General features: G+C 39.7%; 1 protein-coding gene across 16 annotated transcripts in view; it reads right to left on the bottom strand.

Moving 5' to 3' along the window:
- CDK12 (cyclin dependent kinase 12) overlaps nucleotides 1-18,431 on the bottom strand; it is a 79,629-nt gene that overhangs the window by 24,702 nt on the left and 36,496 nt on the right. For 12 of the 16 annotated variants that reach the window (XR_015244131.1, XR_015244127.1, XR_015244133.1 and 9 more), the window contains exons 11-14: nucleotides 17,914-18,045; nucleotides 16,055-16,266; nucleotides 13,923-14,375; nucleotides 9,757-10,178 (exon numbers count right to left, since the gene is read on the bottom strand). Coding sequence is in view for 4 of the 16 variants with exons in the window: in XM_025917554.2 (XP_025773339.1) it covers nucleotides 9,466-10,178; nucleotides 13,923-14,375; nucleotides 16,055-16,266; nucleotides 17,914-18,045 (1,510 nt within the window). In the remaining 12 variants the exon portion in view is untranslated. Of the gene's footprint in view, nucleotides 1-6,179; nucleotides 10,179-13,922; nucleotides 14,376-16,054; nucleotides 16,267-17,913; nucleotides 18,046-18,431 lie in introns of those variants that run through there. The other 4 variants (XM_025917554.2, XM_086687193.1, XM_025917555.2 and 1 more) reach the window with 3 other exon arrangements.

The following is an 18,431-nucleotide window of genomic DNA, read 5'->3' as shown; positions in this document are numbered from 1 at the left end:
CTTCTCTCTGGGCCACTGCAGAAAGAAGCTCCCCTCTAGATGCCTACCTTTCTCATGCTGGCATAACCAAAGGGACAAATGAAGGAGTCCCAGTAGGAGGCCTTCTCTTAAGTGACAAACTCCTTCTATTATGAAGAGATGTTGAGAAGGTGATCTAAGTCTAACTCTGAATCTTGACAAAGCAGAGAAGAGTCAAGGCAGGTATGGGGCAAGAAAGCATGCCCCGCGCCGCCCCCCACCCCCCCGCCCACCTCACAACATACAACTTAGACTGTCTGAACACACACTTGGCTTTGCCCTAGGGAGGACCATGTTCAAATACAACTGTATGTGGATGGAAGAAGAAAGCAAGGACATGTGTAAACACATCTAGAGCATTGACACAAATGTCCAATCAGCGCAAATACACTCACTGCTGTTCCATCCTACATTAGGCCTATATGTGCCTTATAAGAAGCTATGGTGAGTGGGGGTGGGGGGGCACCACATCCCAGTCTTACCCCTCCCCAAAGTCAGAAAGGAAGAGACAGTGAGACAGGAGCTACTTGGCTTCCTATAAATTGTTTTGTCCTTCCTCACAGCTGCAATCAGAAGCTAAGGGCTCCCGCAGGCCTTGTTCTGATCTGCTGCAGGCGATGGAGGGTTTTTGAAACGGAGAGGACTTGGCTGCGGCCCCGTTTCAGCTGCCATTGGGGCTGGCTAATGGGCTCATTCGGGAAGACCCCCGCCTGCTGCACTAAAGAGTCCCCCGCGGACCCCCTCCCCAATCCCAACCCAATTAATAAATGGGGGCTCCCACTTTATGGCTCTGGGAGCAGGAACCAGAGCTACAAATGACCCCCAGGGAAGGACAGAAAAAGGCCTTCCAAGAAACAAGCCGGAGAATTGTGCATCCATAGGCACACGCTGCCACAGGCTAGTCATATCCCATTTTCAAAGCATTAAAGGGGAAGAAACTGGCAAAAAACTGTATTTTCTTTCCTAGATCTGGAGAGGGACAGCATTCTTGAAGTCTGTGGGAACACCCTAGCAATAAACTGTCTTTCACCCAGTTCTCCAACCTGAAAAGGGCAGGTGATCATCTGGGCACAGAGCACATGCTTCACTATTTTCTAGGAGCACCTCCCCCTCTTAGATTCTGAAATACTGAACAAAGACACATCCCATCAATTGGTTAATGAAGTATACTTCCTACTTCTTAAAAATAAAGCAGCTACCTTTTTCCAAGCTCCCATCATAGTCAATAGGATAAATATGTCGGGTCATCTTTCCTTTCACATCCAAACTATCACCAAGCCTTGCTAACTTCTATGGACCCCCTTCCTTTCTTCTCATTCTCCCAGTCACACTGTAGTGCAAGCCCTCAGATAAAAACCAAAATATCCTAGCAAACTTTCTTGCTTCCTTGACCCAGTACAGCTGTGAAAGTCCTCAACATCATAATCATCCCCATCATGCTTCTGCTTCCCGTTAATGCTTACCAAATCAAATCCAAATTCCTCATTCCAGCCGACAAGACTGCTCCTCCTAATATTCCCTTCCCTAACCACACTGAGTGATCCATTCAGACTTCTGCACACAACACACACAAACGTTCTTCTGTAAGTTTTCTTCGTCTGAACACCTTCTCTTCTGTTCCCCTGTCTTCACTACCTTCAAAGAATCTTTTCTGGTTAACTCCAGTTTTTAAAATTACTTCTTGACTATGGCTACTTCTGTACTAGGTTAGTATTTTATTTTACAGCCTGCATTCACATGCTGACTTATAAACATTGATTCCTTACTTCCCACTCAAGTGTAAGACTCATCTCACTAGATCCAGAAACCTCCTAAAAAAGTGAGACCCTCCCTTAATCTCCCCCAGAAGTTGTCCTATACTCCAGACGATGACTCAACTAATGACATTCCTGCTCCCCACTGAAGCAACCCTCATGGTAGAACTCTCAGGATAGCATATCAAAGAACTACGAGGAGTAGAATCTTATTCTCAATAGCAATGTCCTATCAACATTGAACTTGGCACTAAGTCTTTCCAAAATTATAAATTGTTTCATGACTTTAAAATGTGTTACAAAACAAAAACCCGAAAACAAGCATGGTCATCAAAGGCATTTGTTTATCTCCTTGATCCTTCGTATATAAACACTATTTTATTTGAAGACCCCTTAGGATGAGAAACCCCATTTTGTTCCCTATCTCTAAGATTAACCTATACTCTCAGGTCATGAGCTGATTTTCTAGAATGCAAATCAATTCCAGAGTCCACAGTAATCTTGTTCTCTACCAGTCCTGCCTCTAGCCTACCTCTATGCATCATATTTTTGGAAGGTCTCCAGGAATAGAGAAGTTATTCATGAGTCTGAACTATTTAGTGAGTACTTCCCTAGATTAACCTCACTCTCAAACTCTCTTCACTTCCTATAGTTTACCGTATGTGGTTAAACAATAAAAAATGACCTGCCACTCCCCTTATCACCTACACATTGCTCAGAATAATAAGGATTTGTTTTTTACTCCTTCCATCCTTTAGCTTCAAGGTGCTTAAGGGTCAAGATAATAAAAGCAAAGCACTTAGCACAGTGCCTGACACATAGTTAGGTTTCCAACATTACTTCCTATTCCCTCCCTCCTTCCTCCCAAAACCACAGGTTCTCAACCTTTCTAGGCCTGTTTGTTCACTGGCTGAAGACAGCATTGAACTAGACAAACTAATGTCCTTTTGTAGTTCTAGCATTCTGTGAGTCTAATTAACATATTCTGTTTTGTTTACTCTTCTAGGCATTGCCTTCACTTGGATCTAAAAACAAAGGAGAGAGGAATAATGCTATTTTCCAGGTTGACCTAAAATATATAAAACTACTTTCAGGGGAATTTTAAAACTCCAAAAATACAAATAACTTTTTAACATGATACATCTGAATCATTCCTTATTTTCAAATTATTCTCTTGAACTATGTGGATAGCAGAGGGAAGCAAAATTTTCCTAAATATTTGCTTAATATAATCAAGCTTCCCTAGTGAAAATGTCTTCAAAGCATCTCCCAACCTAAGAGTTCTAGGCCCATCTTCCAACCATACAGGTAACACTACTGTAATCAATGGGAACTCTTTACTGACAGTGGTGCTTTAATGGGCCTACCTGAAATGAACTGTGAACCTTTAAGGCACTTATCCTTCTCACTAGCCCAACCACAAATTTTCCTTCCATCCCACATTCCTATCTCTTCTTTAAAAGCAATTATACCCTAAGTCTCTTTCTGCAGCTACCAGCCTGCTCCAGTTCTCCTTCTTTGCCTTCTTTCCATCTCCTTCTCATATTGCTTCATTTTATATGAGACCTTTGGTCCCCTAACATAAAATGCAAACACTGGTACAAGGCCAAACTCCGAAGTTCCTGAACTTATAAAAGGGATCATATTCCTCAGCTTTCTTTAAGTCTTTGAATTTGGCTTTTCTCCAGGACCAAAAGCATTCAAAATTGCATTAGCTTTGGTGGGGAGGGTTGTCTACCTACAAGCTAACCTTCATCAAAGGTGTCCCTCATTTGGTACTGTAGATCTGAGACACAGGAGGGAAAAGGATCCTCTCCTTGAGACAGCCATCAGAATAGGCTCCTTAAAGAAAAAAAAAAACAACAAAAAAAACCAGCCTCCAAGCCACAGGCTTTGCTTTTCACTTAGCTCTGATTGCTACCTTGTAGCCTTTGTAAGGTTTCTCCTTACCTCCCTCAAGAGATGGTTTAGCTTGGATAAAATGCCCTTCATTCCTTTGGAACTATTAACAACCATGCCAGAGGAAAACATCTAAAAATCTGTTTCCAGGTCCTAGGAAACCTATGTCTAAGTGAACATACTTTATGGCTATACTCTCTTATTCTAGAGAAGTATGCTGTGGCTATTGGCTACATATTAAGTTTCACTAACAACCACCCATCTAGAGAGTATTAAAGACTAACTTAATAGCCCCTTTCTCTCAACCTTGAACGACTAATTTTTGAGGTATATATGAGAGCAACCCAGTGACCAAAGTGTTTTGGCATTCTAGTGATTAATCACCAGGGCCTCAAAGCAGTCCTCATCTGCTTTCTCATGGATAGCAGGGCCTTCTTCTCACCAAGCTTTACTTCCCACAGACACCATCTGCAACTGAGCTCAGAAATGTCATCACCAAAAGCACGTCTCAGGATATGAGGGAAGAGGATGAAGTGAAATGTTGAGGCTCCCTGCCCTTCCTAGACCAGTAATCTCTTTTATCCCGCACAACATAAATTAAAATCTCCTTAGCAATAAGAAAGTATGATTATTTTGCTTTCTCCTTCACCTCTTACTCAGTAATTTGAGGATCTGTAATAGAAACGCGTCTTCTGAGTTGCCTCTCATCACCCTTCAAAACTATGAAGCAGCAGTAACTCTAAATACCTTGCAGGATTAAGCAATCAATACCTCTTGTAGGCTTACGGCATGGCATGCAAGTTGGGTAGTGAGTGAAAAATAGGAAACGAAAAGAAGTTGGGTGGACAGGAGAGATGGAGAAACGGCTGCATATGGGGAGGAGTGGTAGAGTCCCCCCCAGCAATTCCTTCAGGTGTCATACTTCCCCCAAAGTCTCTCAAACCTAGTTTGGAGTATTCACTTAAGAGTATTCCTAGGGCTATAAGGAACACTAAAATTATCCCTATGGATGAGAAATGCCATACCCGGACAGTAAAATTAACCAAGTGTCCAGAAATGCTCACCTTGCCTCTCAGGACAACCAGAAGATTTAGCAGTGCCACCCCTCCCTTGGAATGGTTGAGCATTTAGTCACTTGAGGAACTCACTTCCATTCCACCTAGCCCTTCAGGATGACTAAGTTGTGAACAGAGAAGTAACTCCATACTGAAACACAGTCAAACTATGGGGCAATCTTTAATAACAAAGGAAATCCCAGTTCAGCACCAAAAACATTAACTGTTAACTTCCTTAAGGCATTAACTTTACCATACAGTTAAGGATACCTGTCTGGGAAAAGATAGTGCTTAAGAAATCTAGATACTGAAACAGCATGATTTCTAACTAGAAATTGCCTTGGTCGTGATAGAAAAAAAGTCCAAGTTAGTTAGGTCCTCAGCCTTTAGGCCTAGAATTAAAAAGAGCCACTGCTATAAAGTGGAAATAATATTCCCTAGTAGGTTGAAGTTCACATTCCCAGTCATGAATCTGCAATATATAAAGACCAAAAACAAATTCCTTTTTCTCTGGAGGCTAACCAGGAACACAGGATTCCAGGAATTGGAACAATCTTGAGCTCTCCATTCTCCTTCTGGGTAAAGACAGGACAGCCCACAGGCAAGGGAACATCATAAACTTTGGGGATTCAAAAACAGGCTGGCCACCCTCATCACCAGTATTTGAATTCCTCTTCCTAATTTCCTTGTTCTGGTGTACCCTTTAACCTTGTATGATTGCTCACCCCAATATCCTCCCCCCCTTCTTTTCTGTCTTCTAATGGGCTTTACCTGCTTTTATCTACTTATGTCATGACTAGCAGGACTGCAGCACACACAAGGGAAAATTTAGTTCTTAGTGTCCTAAACCGTGAAAGAGAAGGGAAAGCAATTCTGTTCTCAGGTGGAGATAGGAAAGATTTTGGAGATAATAGAATTTTACCCTTATAAACAACTTTGACTCGTTTCCTGGATTGGCAACACATCAGGAATCTCAACGGAGCTAGGAACACTAATCTCCATGCCTACCCTACTCATGGTAACATAGGAACTGGTTGGGGTGGTTATGGTTTTAAGAGATTATTCTTTGGTCTAAACAGCCTCTTACCAACTTCCATTGACAAGTTGAGCTCAAACCCATTACCTCTCCTTTCAGGAGGAGCCACGGTACACAAGACTCAACTCTTTTGAAGGCCTGGCACCATCATTTGTGTAACTATTTCTACTTAAAAAAAAAAAAAATCACATCTTAGTTTTCCCCAACTTTTTTTCTTCTCTAATTCCTAGTCTAGTGTTTTGAAGCACCTCTTCAAACCCTGAGAACCTTTTTTTTTTTTTTTTTGTATTTTATGAAACTACAGAGATTCTGAGACAAAGCACTCCTAAGATAAAGTAAAGGAAAAAGCTCTTTGTACACAATTAGATCTGCTCAGAGGCTACAGGTTAAGAAGTAAATGCAATGGAGCAAAAGTGGTATAGTAACAGGAAATATTTAATTTTCCAATCTCCACTTTCCATTTTTATAAACTGAAAGAAAAAAATTTAATATATTACAAAATATCTGTACATAGACAAGATACACCCGATGTGGGGCAAAAACAAGAGAGAGAAGGAATACAGTGTCAGGAACCTAAATCAGGGAGAATGAGGTGGCAACTGACACTTTTCTGGTGCAGCATTCTCTCTCAAAACCTGCTGGTAACCATTTTAGTACTGTAACTATATATGCATATTACACACACACACACACACACACACACACACACACACACACACACACACACACACACACACACAGGCTGGGTGATGTCTATGGCATAAGCGAACAAAAAAAAAATCCTACTTACAAATTTGTGCTACTGCCCTGCTTTCAAATGTATAGATTTGATGTCATTTTCCAATCCTTATCATCCCTATGGACAGTTGAAAAAAAACTAAGGAAACTGGGTCAAACAAATTTGTTTTCAAAACTACAAAAATGATCATGGTCAAACCAGTTTTGCTCTCAATAATGAACAGAATCAGATTTCTCATCTGTTCAAAATAATGTATTTAATAGACTTATTATCTCCCATGGTACAATTAAAACAAAACAAAAACCACTTTTGAGTATAATTGGGTTTGTAAATTTCTAAGTCAAGTTGAAATTCTGCCAAAACTTTACTTCTATCACATTTATAGGTAACATAGCTGAAAAAATTAACAAATACCTTTTCTTTCTCCACAGATTCCAGGATATTTGAGTTTCTTTTTTCCTCTGCCTTTAGAAATAGTCAAAATTACCAAACTTTTTTCATTGTAAAGGCTAGACTCCCCAAATGGGGATAGGAGGTGAGATGGGATCATACATACACATACACACATCCATACATACACTCACCCCTTTCCCTAGTAGTAGGGATGGGGGAAGGGAGACTTAAGTATATTATTTAGAATATTTGGCATAATTAAAAATAAGGGGTGGGAAGGGGGGGAGGAAAAACATTATTAATGATTGCTGATAACCAAAATATAATTAAAATATAGAGAGAATTTTATTCATATTTGATGGGAGACCAATTATTTTCACTATGAATAGATACTTTTGAAAGTATCACAGGCTTAAGTTCTTTAATCAAAAATGGGAGTGGGGCCCAATGCCTCAAATTCAAATATTCTAAAATACAAAGGCCCATGTCTGAGGACTAAGAAGTCAACAGACAAAATGTTCAGATGAACTTTAATGGAATTTTCCAATAGCATGTCAGTGAGCCTAGCAAATCTAATTGGACACACTGGTATAAAAAGCCATCAATGCCAAAATGGCTAGAAGGTTCTTTTTCTAATCAATGTTTGCCCCTGAGGGCAAGGCCAGACCAAAACCCAGAGAATAATAAAGAAATACACACACCGGATATCTACCTATTTCATAACAGGGGAAAATAGTCTTCATGTAAGTATCTGAAGAGGGTTCTTCTTTCATTTCTTTATAAAGTTTTTTTTTTTTTATTAGTGCACCTTTCTCTTACAAGTAGTTTTTATTTTTTAATATAAGAACTTGGCATTGAAACACAAAACTTCACTTGAGTTCTGAAAACTATTCTCAAAGATGCTGAAGCATGTTTGCCTTTTCTTTGTAAAGGGGCCCTAATCTATGTTTCACAAAGGCCTACGTCTGTGCAGAGATTTTATATGAATGTGTAGGTTTTTAAAACACCTTATATGCTGGTATTCACATAGAAATGGAAGCCAGAATGAGAAGCCTCCCAAGTTATCCCACCCTGAAAGCCTTTCCATTTTCCATTTCCTGTTTATAATAAGGCAAAATTCTTGCCATGAAGTCATTTACCCCTTTTACCAAAAATAAAACCAAAATCAAATCTCTCCAGAGGAAACTCCCTAAAAGAATTGGCAGGATATACATGCTGAGATGTGTATATGTCAATACTGTTCTTTCTCATGGTCTGCTCTTTTAAAATTATTTTTTAAAAAAGGTCTCAGATATTGATAGATCTTCAGAAAAATATCCACCCTAAACTAAGTTACATTTCCATGTATTTCCATGTATATTCCATGTATTTCTTTTGACAATATTACAATGCTCTGTTTCAAAGGTTTTGTTTTGTTTTTTGTTTTTTTGACAAAAATATATGTGTAAACAGTATGGTAACTGCTCTTACTAGCCCTCTAGGTATGGAGGCATCATCTCTAACCCCAGCTCAGCAGCAAGTCCTAGGCTGTCTGCACTTATAAATCAACTTCACCATCAGAACGTGATTTAAAAAAAAAAACAAAACATTTTAGAATTGAAAAGTTACAGAGAACATATAGGAGTTTGAATTTCCTTTCGTTTATTTCAAAAAAAAAAAAGTAAAGAATTATCCCAGGTTCTTGGGCATCTCAACGATTAATTTTTTTTCCAAACAAATGCCTCAAAAAGAGAAAAAGACAGAGAGAGAGAGAGAGAGAGACAGAGAGAGAGAGAATGAGAAACTCTTTAAAGATGTGGTAAAAAAGGGAAGAGATGGGGTAAATCTACCTACATGCCCAAGAATGCCTCTTTCTACAACCTGCGTCCTGTGCAGGGAGAGGGGCATGTCTTTTTGTCAAAGCAGAACAAACTTCATGGATGAGTAATTTATTTGGAAAAAAGGTATGTTCAAGATGCTCAATGGGGAAAAAAGTTCACTTGAAAGCAAAAATGTGAGATGGTGGAGAGGAAGGAAACATTTATTTAAATCAGCCAGTCACTCTGTTTCCCTTATTGCAAAAGCCTAAGAATATCTCAAATTTTGTGAACACTATTATCTTTAAATGAAAACAAAACGGAAAAAAAAAAAAAAGCAAAAAACAAAAAATAAAAAAAATTCAAAAGGAATCATAAAAAAAATCCCCAAATTTAAAAAAAACCTAAAGAGAGCCTCTCCTGAGCCATCTCAAAATTGAAACTGTTCTCCTTTTCTTCTGCTCAAGAAATGCAGGCAAATGAACTATTAAAACATTTACTTTTCAATTTAATGACCCTCTCCACATTCTCTACTTATTATCTACTAGGTAGAGTTGAACTGTTCTGGCTGTAGCCCATCCAGGGGGAACTGGTGCCAACATCATTTTATAAGTCGCCTGCTAGTAGCAAGTGAGCAAGGAATACAACAGACAGCTTTGCGGTAGCCAAATGCAGATGATTACCTCGCTCTGGCAAATGATTTCATTAATGTTTCAGAGGACTGGATGGAAGGATGAATAGGGAAGGAATCTTTCAGGACACTGAAGTCTCTGGGTTAGTAAGGAACTCCTCTCCCTCTTCCCCCTCTTGGCGGGACTCTTGTAGGTCCCCGATAGAGTTTTCCATAAGCAGAAGACTGAGCTGGGCCCCCCCAGTTTAGGCCTGTTCCTGAACTGCTGGCCCCAGTGGTTCCTGGCCCCAGCTCCCCATAGTTCTGCAATTTGGTCTCTGCATGTACCACAGAGTTGCTGCTTCCCTCAGCCTTCAGGAATGGTTGCCCGACCACTGAGTGTAATGCTAAGGGGACCCTGGCAAAACGGAGGTCCTGGTCCCCTGGGAACTGCACTGACCCTGTGCCCTGGTAACTGCTGGACTCCCCAAGGTGGCTCACAGAGCCTGAGAAGGTCCTGTTCTTCACCAGGGTCTGGGTCAAGGATTCTGTCAAAGCTGGACCAGAGTTGCGTTCATCAGTGTCAGTGGCACTGAACCCTGTTTCAGGCCCATCAGTGTTTCCGTAAGTCCTGTTGGGATGGGGTCGGGTGGAGTACTCCATTGGTCTCAAGGCCTGGTGCTCATGTGGCAGGTGGCCAGGAGGCTCTGCTTCAGGCTGGGATAAAAGTTGCAGCAAGGCGGCTGTCACGGCTGGGTTCAACTCCTGGGGGGCGCTGGAAAGATCGCCTTCAACCAGAGGGGGTGGAGGTGGCGGCGGTGGAGGTCCGGGGGGCTCAGGGGGCCTCTTCTCTGGTGGAAGAATGTGAGGAGGACATGCTGTGGAAGGGTTACTTCTTTTAAACACCATCTTAAAAATCACATGTGATTATAAACACAAACACACACACACATACACACACGCTGCCCAACATAAACAAATAGCAATACAAGTAACCAAATATATATAAAGAATAAAATCTTGGGATCAGGAAATTGCAATTTATAAATAAAATCAATTGGTTAAAATAAAACAGTTGCATTCTGAATCTAACAGCTGGTATAAAAAAGATCATATGTTTTCAAATGATTGTCCTGATTTTTGTCTGAGATTTCCTCCATTTCCTTCCTTAAGGAACTGTTCTAATATGTAGGCTGTAGGCAGCCTCCCCGCCCCTTTTTGCTGTTGGATCAAAACATTAATGAAAATAAAGTAGAAAGAAGGAAGATGAGAGGAAACAATACACATGCTGTGGTCACATTTCTAGCACAAAATCTTGCTGTACAACAGGAGACCTTGCATGGACTTAGCTAATGCATTTTACAGAACATTTGATGATATAAGGTTAACACCTGAAATAGAATTTAAAGAATATACAAGAGAGATGAAATAAAAACCTTTCATTACCGTCATGTATAAATATACACTTGCTTCTCCAAACTTCAGTCCCCTCTCCCCATAATCACATTCTGAAGAAAGGGATTAACCACCATTCTGTCATTCAGTTTCCTGTTACAATAATTATAAAGACTAAAGTAATCTATCATAATTTTCTATTTTGTTTTCCAACCTCCTGCATTTTTTCCATGCTATGAAAAAAATCACTACAGCAATGTCATGCAGAATGGGCTGCTGATAAACATGTTTATCTTGGAGACGGTGACAAAACTAAGTATTTAGAAATGTACTGAACTTATACTACACTATGTCTTTCCAAGGATCTTTTGTCTTTCTTGAACCACTCCCCACACACCCCCACCTGCTGGCTAAATTTGCCTAAGCATGGCAATCACTGTATGGTAACTACTGCCAAGGCAGGAGAGTAGGGATGTAAAACGGCGTGAGTTTGAGAACATACAAAACCAAGTACAATCAGAACAGTGCTTTTTAAGAGTTGGGAGTTACTCTGCTGAAGAAAAGGTTTCATGTTTTGGGATATCTTCCAAATGACTGATGTTTCTGTTCCCTATGGAACCATATTTTTAAATATCCATATAGTTAATTCTTTATTATCTGAGCTAGTGATATGAAAGTCATTACTCAGACAAGCCAAAATAATTTTTAGTTATAAAGTAGTTTGGTAGCATATTTACCACAATTATATTTTGCAAAGACAATCAGTAAAGTATGTATTTACTTAGCATGCAGATGAAAGCAGTCTGAAAACATAATATTATAACATTGTGTTGTGGAAGGATGAGGTCAGGTGCTATATGTAACATACAAGTGGGTGGCCAACAGTCCCAATTTGCCTGGGACTGAGTGGGTTTTCAGGTTGCCGACTTTCAGTTTTAAAACCAGGACGGAACTGAGATGAGTTGGACACCCTGTATACAGTACCCACCCAAGTTGCTTGTTGACAGATTGACTGGTTAACTAACATGCTGAAAAAGGAGAGCTAACTGGACTACAAACTCCTATAGATTTCAGAGTTTATTGCTGTCAATAGTATGTTTCTCACTACATAAGAATATCTCAGTACCAGTTATATTTAAATGTATTTTTGGACTATACATAAAATAAAACACTATGGTTATTTTTTTTTAAATATTGATGGCAAACAACTTTAAAAATGCCTAACTGTAAAAGTGATCAAAGCTAAACTTACTCTTTCAGCTATACTACTTTTCATATTTAAACTTTGCCTTTTAGTCTAGCTGTATTTCAATAGAACTACTTCTTGAGCTCAAATTCACACGTATGAGAGGATGAGAACTATCTCAAAGTAGAAAAGCAGACAGACTGTAAATGACTACTGAAGTAAATAAAACTTCTTAAAGGAGTTAAAAGATCACATTTTAAAAATCACACTATTGTAAGATCTAGTGCAAACAATATTGCCAATTCTTAACAGTCTGTACTATTGGAGGGAGGTATTAAAGAAATGTACAAATATAACTTAAAATTTTCAATTGACTCATTAGATTTCAACCATAACCCTTTCCCCATACAAGTAAAGAGTAGCTAAAGTGATAGATTTTCACCTTCTCTGGCTTATTCAGTCTGCCCTCTGGTGGAAGTGCTAATGAATAATAAAATGGCCAAGTGTGAGGCAGCCGGGGAGCAACAAGAAGAGGAGACATAGAACTGGATAATCCAGGGGTGACTAATAATTAGGAGTGGTATTTTTACTCTTCCCTAAAAAGCAAATCCAACAATTTCTGGCCACAGGCCAGGTCTTAATTTTAGTTCAATCTCACCCTTGTTGGCTCAATTATTGGGTGAATTTCTTTCAATCACTATACTATTTAATTTGAATGACTTCTTTAACGTATTTTGATTATAGCTGAATTCTGCTGGGGTGGGGAAGAAGAAGAGGGTGTGGGAGATGAGACAATGAGGCCTGCTTTAACTCTAGATTAGCTTTCTCTGTTATTCCATGTCCTAGAGTCTCTTAAAAGCAATTGGAATCAGTTATGACAGAGTAACAAAATGAATTAAAAAACACATTAAAAAGAAACATATTAAGAAAAGTACACAGGTTCTATTCTGCCTCTTCCAATAATATGGTTTCAGCTGAGACCATAGGCAGGCTTATTTAACCTCCCTGGATTGCAGTTTCCCTATTTGTAAAGTAAAGGGGTTAATTTTATTTATGTTACCTTCCAGTTTTAAAAAGACTTACATATGAAAAATAGCTTATGTATTTGTATACCAGTGAAAATAAGGCATATACTTTCTGCACCATCCTGTATGAAATGTGAATGTAGGACGACCTAAAGTTGAAGGTTAGTGTACCTCATCAGCCCTCGTGCCTCTTCTTATTCCCCAATTCATGGGGTCTTCATGGACAGCGAAAATATCCAAGGAGTTGAAAACACTTTCAGATAAGTAAACATTTTGCAAACCAGACTGTAAATCAGAATTAGAAAATTTAAACTTTTCTTTCCTCTAATAAAATTGCATGCTGTGGTCATGTCAGGTCAAGGTATAACATATTTATTTCCTTTGTTCAGATTTTTCTTTATGTAATGCTCACTTCCTAATTTGCGGTCCATTCAATTGTCTTTCAGGAGCACAGATTTTTAAAAAGCATTTTTATATGCTATTATTTTTTGGAATGGAATGTGTGGTGTTACACTTATCTACCAAGATTTCCAAATTATTCTTCAGGAGATTAACAATGGCATTTTATTAGAGTTTTCTTGACTATATCTTTCAGGCAAGACTGGTATCCCGTATCCACTACACTAGAGTAAAATCGACTATCTGTGCAATCTGATGATGGTTTATTTGGAATGCAGATTTTCAAGTGCTAGTACTAGTTGGCCACTATTCACACAGTAGTTCAAGATGTATCACTAGCTATGATTGTGGTTTCTTTGAGTTAGAACACAGAGGCTTTACTTACCTACCTCCTAGAAAATGGAAAAACCATCAGTATATGGAAGGTGCTTTGAGAAGCTTTGAGACTTAAATAGAAGCTGGGCAAGAAATACATCATTGGGTGCTATGTTCTCCTGTAGACTAGGTTACAGAAAACTGAAACTGAGGCCATTGATGTGAAAAAGAAAATGTTAAAGAGATTTTTAAGAGGATCAACAGCACCTGAGCTCAATGAGATTCATGACCGGTCTGTTTACCTGCTGCCTCCTCCTGTGGCATTGTGGGAGTTCTTCGGGGCCCCTGTGGCCCACTGTTCTTGTCACTGTTGTTTTCCTCCAGGCTGCCTGCTGGCTCCTGGGTTTTCATCAGCTGACTCAAAAGAACTGCCAACATATTCTGCATGTCAGCTGGTGTGCTTGAAGCCTCAGAGGTTGTCTGTTCTGCTGAAGGCTGGACCACTAGGGCAGGAGGGGCCTCCTTCAAAGACTCCTCTGGGGCCATGGGCTCTGAGTCCTGCTGCTGGGAAGTGGCTTCCGTTAGGGCACTGATGGACTGGTTCAGGGCCTCCAGCTGCTGCTGCATCTCTGGGTTGGAGTGGATGTTAAGCAGCTGTGCCATTTGAGGGATGCTTAGGTCGGTTTGGCTCTGCAGCAGATTCAGTAACACTGCCAATTCACTTTGATTCAACTGCTGTGTGATGTCACCGAGGCCTGTGGAGGAGAGACAGTGGAGCCAAAATAAGAGGATGAGGCAGGGTAAGGACCTTTGCCTTCTTCAACTGGCAAGAGCAAATTACAATATTCAGTATATGAAGCTTCATTTTGAATGTCTCATTTTTCATGCCTCACATTGTCATGACAGTTTTTCTTTAGATTTTCACTGAAAAATACAGGAACAAACTAAAACATCCCAGTATTGTGAGTAAAAGTGATTTCATTTTATCTGTATTCTTCAATGTCAGTGACTTACAACCCTTATTGTACATTAGAATTACTAGGAGAGATTGTAAAGTTCAGGTGCTTCAGTTCCCATTCCCAGATATCTGGCAATTAATTGTTCAGGAGTGTTTATTTTTATCTTTTTTAATTTTTTTTAACGTTTTATTTATTTTTGAGACAGGGAGAGACAGAGCATGAACAGGGGAGGGTCAGAGAGAGGGAGACACAGAATCCGAAACAGGCTCCAGGCTCTGAGTTGTCAGCACAGAGCCCAACGTGGGGCTCGAACTCACAGACTGAGAGATCATGACCTGAGCTGAAGTCGGCCGCTTACCCAACTGAGCCACCCAGGCGCCCCAGGAGTGTTTATTTTTAAAGCTTCCTACATGATTCTAAAGTGCAGCCAGTGTTGAAAACCACTGTTGTAGGTGAACAGGGAAGGGCAAGTGAGTCTCAGAAAGAATACCTGTAGTTCAGAAAAATTGATGGTACCACAGAACTACTTTATTATTATAATAGTTCACTATTACACAGTTTTGGATATATTTAGATCAAATATGTTCCATAGATCAGTTCCATCTATGGAACTAACTACATTTAACGACAATTGTGGTTTAAATGATCAGATTCTGGGGCACCTAGGTGGCTCAGTCAGTTAAGTGTCCGACTTTGGCTCAGGTCACGAACTTGCGGTTTGTGAGTTGGAGCCCCACGTCGGGCTCTGTGCTGATAGCTCAGAGCCTGGACCCTGCTTCGGATTCTGTGTCTCCCTCTCTCTGTTCCTGCCCCACCTCACATTCTGTCTCTCTCTCTCTCTCGAAAATGAATAAAGATTAAATGATCAGATTCTAAGAAGGTCTTTTCAAATGAAACATAAACAGGGCTCCAAATTACATGTTAGAAAACCATGTGTAAATGAACCTTAAATTTGCTTTACCTAACTTACTGATCTAACTTTACCCAATTGACTTCTTTTTTTTTTATTTAAAAAAAAAATTTTTTTTTTCAACATTTATTTATTTTTGGGACAGAGAGAGACAGAGCATGAACGGGGGAGGGGCAGAGAGAGAGGGAGACACAGAATTGGAAACAGGCTCCAGGCTCTGAGCCATCAGCCCAGAGCCCGACGCGGGGCTCGAACTCACGGAGCGCGAGATCGTGACCTGGCTGAAGTCAGACGCTTAACCGACTGCGCCACCCAGGCGCCCCTACCCAATTGACTAATTGAGATATAGTATTCCCTCTTTCTGGAAAGAAAAATAATCCATTGTAGACTTTCTAAATCCCATATATAAACTTGGTTTATCTCCTCCCCATAATGATGGGACATTTCTTTATTGCTTCAGTGGCTAAAAACTCAGACAGACAGACAGACACACCCTTGCACTTGATCATCAAAACCTGACCAAGTGTCTTTAATAAAAATACAAAACCTCCATCCCAGAACTGACCTACTGCATCCCCAGTCCCAGGTTCCACCTTGCCAGGAGCAGGCTGAGGTGGTGCTGGACTGCTGTTCTTCACGGGCTCAGCACTAGTCCCTGAGGTAGTTTCTTTCCGTGAGGCTTTGGATGGAGGTGGCTCTTCTATCACAACACCACTTTGTCTCTGTCGTCGCCGTTTCTTACTCCACAATTCATGGCAATCCTGCCAGTGGGGGAGGCTGCAAAAGACAAAGCAAAGGGGAAATGTGTGTGGGACTAATGACAGTGAATGAATGGAGGAAGAAGAGATTAAAATAGGAAGGCAGGGGCGCCTGGGTGACTCAGTTGGTTAAGAGGCCGACTTCAGCTCAGGTCATGATCTCACAGTCCGTGAGTTTGAGCCTCGCGTCAGGCTCTGTGCTGATAGCTCAGAGCCTGGAGCCTGCTTTCGATTCTGTGTCTCCCTCTCTCTCTGCCCTTCCCCTGCTCATGCTCTGTCTCTCTCTGTCTCAAAAATAAATAACAACATTAAAAAAAAATAGGAAGGCAAAGAGCTGAGGGAAATGGAAAGAATAACATAAAAATAACCAGAAATATTAGTAAACAGATAGTAGCAATGTAAAAGGAATCATGGCATATGGTAGTCTGAGGAAATAAAAGACCAACAGATTTCTACAGTGAGAAATGAGACTCTTGCTAATATCAGAGTCACACCTACTATATAAACAACTACATTCCAATCAAAGAGTTAAGTCTGATAACTGTTCTTGCTGTGCATAACAAGAATAAAGAAGAACTTTATTGGTCAAGTTTCAGTTTGGAATAGATAGGACAGAGATGACTAGCCTATTAATATCTACAAAAGTCCAGGCAAGGTGGTGAACCACTTAAGCAGTGTATAATTAAATCACCTTTGTGTAAAATCAATTTATGGGTTATTTGGTCTTTGAGGACCAAAAAATAGGTTCTTTCTTCTTTCTACCCATGGAATTTCCATGACTCAGTATTTTCATTTGTGGAGTTTATTAGTATATTTTAATATATTTAATATATTTTCACATTTCCTCATACTCAATAATGCAAACAGTCCCGGAAAGTAAAATCTTATTATAATAAAGACTACTAGAGCCAAAATCTCTCTATAATAAGAGCTCCCAAATTTTAGTAAAAAGCTTATGTATTTCAAGCCAAAATTCAACGTATCAAAATTCTAGTGCAGTAAATGAGTTTGGACATTTCTTTGGAACAATCAGATTTGTGGTTACTACCCGTTCGTCTTTAAATACTGTGTATTTAAGATACACAGTTTCTCTATGTAAGAAAAAAATACCCAAAAACTCTGACATGAAAACTATAATGCTGTCAGTCATACAATGTCACATTATTGGCCAAATGTGAAACATGAGAGTAAAACTTCAGAAGATCCTATAGAATACAGAAAATGCATAAGATTCTGATGAAAGAGAGACACGTTCAAAGATATTTTCAACATCAAATAATTCAGGACATATGACCCAATAGTAACAAGCTATTTAAAATTAGAACTGCCCTTGCCAAGTGTGGGATATACATGGTCACCACAGACATGGGGGATTCAAGCAAATGGAACAGGTAAGAGCAAAAACTAGAAGGAATACTTTAAAGAGGCTGTATGTACAGGGCAATAAATAGTTTGAGTCAAATTAGAACAAATATCGTATCTAAATGTATTCCTTGTTTAAAAACATTAAGCAATAAAACCTCTTATCAATCATAATACTCAAGGGCACCTCTCCATTTGGGACTCAGCCATTTGCAGTTCCTTCTAAAAACCTATTATTTTGAGCTACACATCTCCTAAGGTTTAGTGGGGGGTTTAGGATCACTACTTGGCCACCAGCACTTACTCTGGAGGATCCATTTTGCTGAGCTCAACATCTTTAAGGAAGTCACTCTGTAGAGTCTGTTCAGCTGTGCAACGTTTGCTAGGATCTAGTGTCAGCATGTGGTCCAGTAAATCAAGTGCTGCCGAAGGAATGCTGTGGAAAGGAAGAAAGAACAAGTTCACAATGACCCCATAGTTCTTAAACCTATAACCTTAGGTCAAAGGTCTCTGAATTTCCACCTCCATGTAAAACTGTGGAAAAGGAACTAAAAGCTGGCTAAACAAGCAAGCAGATCTGCTGCCACAGAGGATTTATGCAATGCTATATAATACAAGTAAAAAACATGAAGCCAGCAGTTCCATTCTCTTTTTATTATGGAAATATCAAAAGGACTATGAGAAAATTTATATATTCCTCACAATAAAATGATTTATTTTTTCATCTAAAGCCTTCATAAGAGAAAATTACAACAAAACTATGATAAAATTCATACTGTTCAAAAAAAAATGTTTTCCTATGGTGTGCTGCCATAAGTTGGA

Source organism: Puma concolor, chromosome E1, assembly GCF_028749965.1.
Source record: "Puma concolor isolate L17-30 chromosome E1, mPumCon1.1.hap2, whole genome shotgun sequence".
Taxonomy (NCBI): Eukaryota; Metazoa; Chordata; class Mammalia; order Carnivora; family Felidae; genus Puma; species Puma concolor.
The sequence above is the reverse complement of the archived record's forward strand: the minus strand, read 5'-3'. Positions and strand labels throughout refer to the sequence as shown.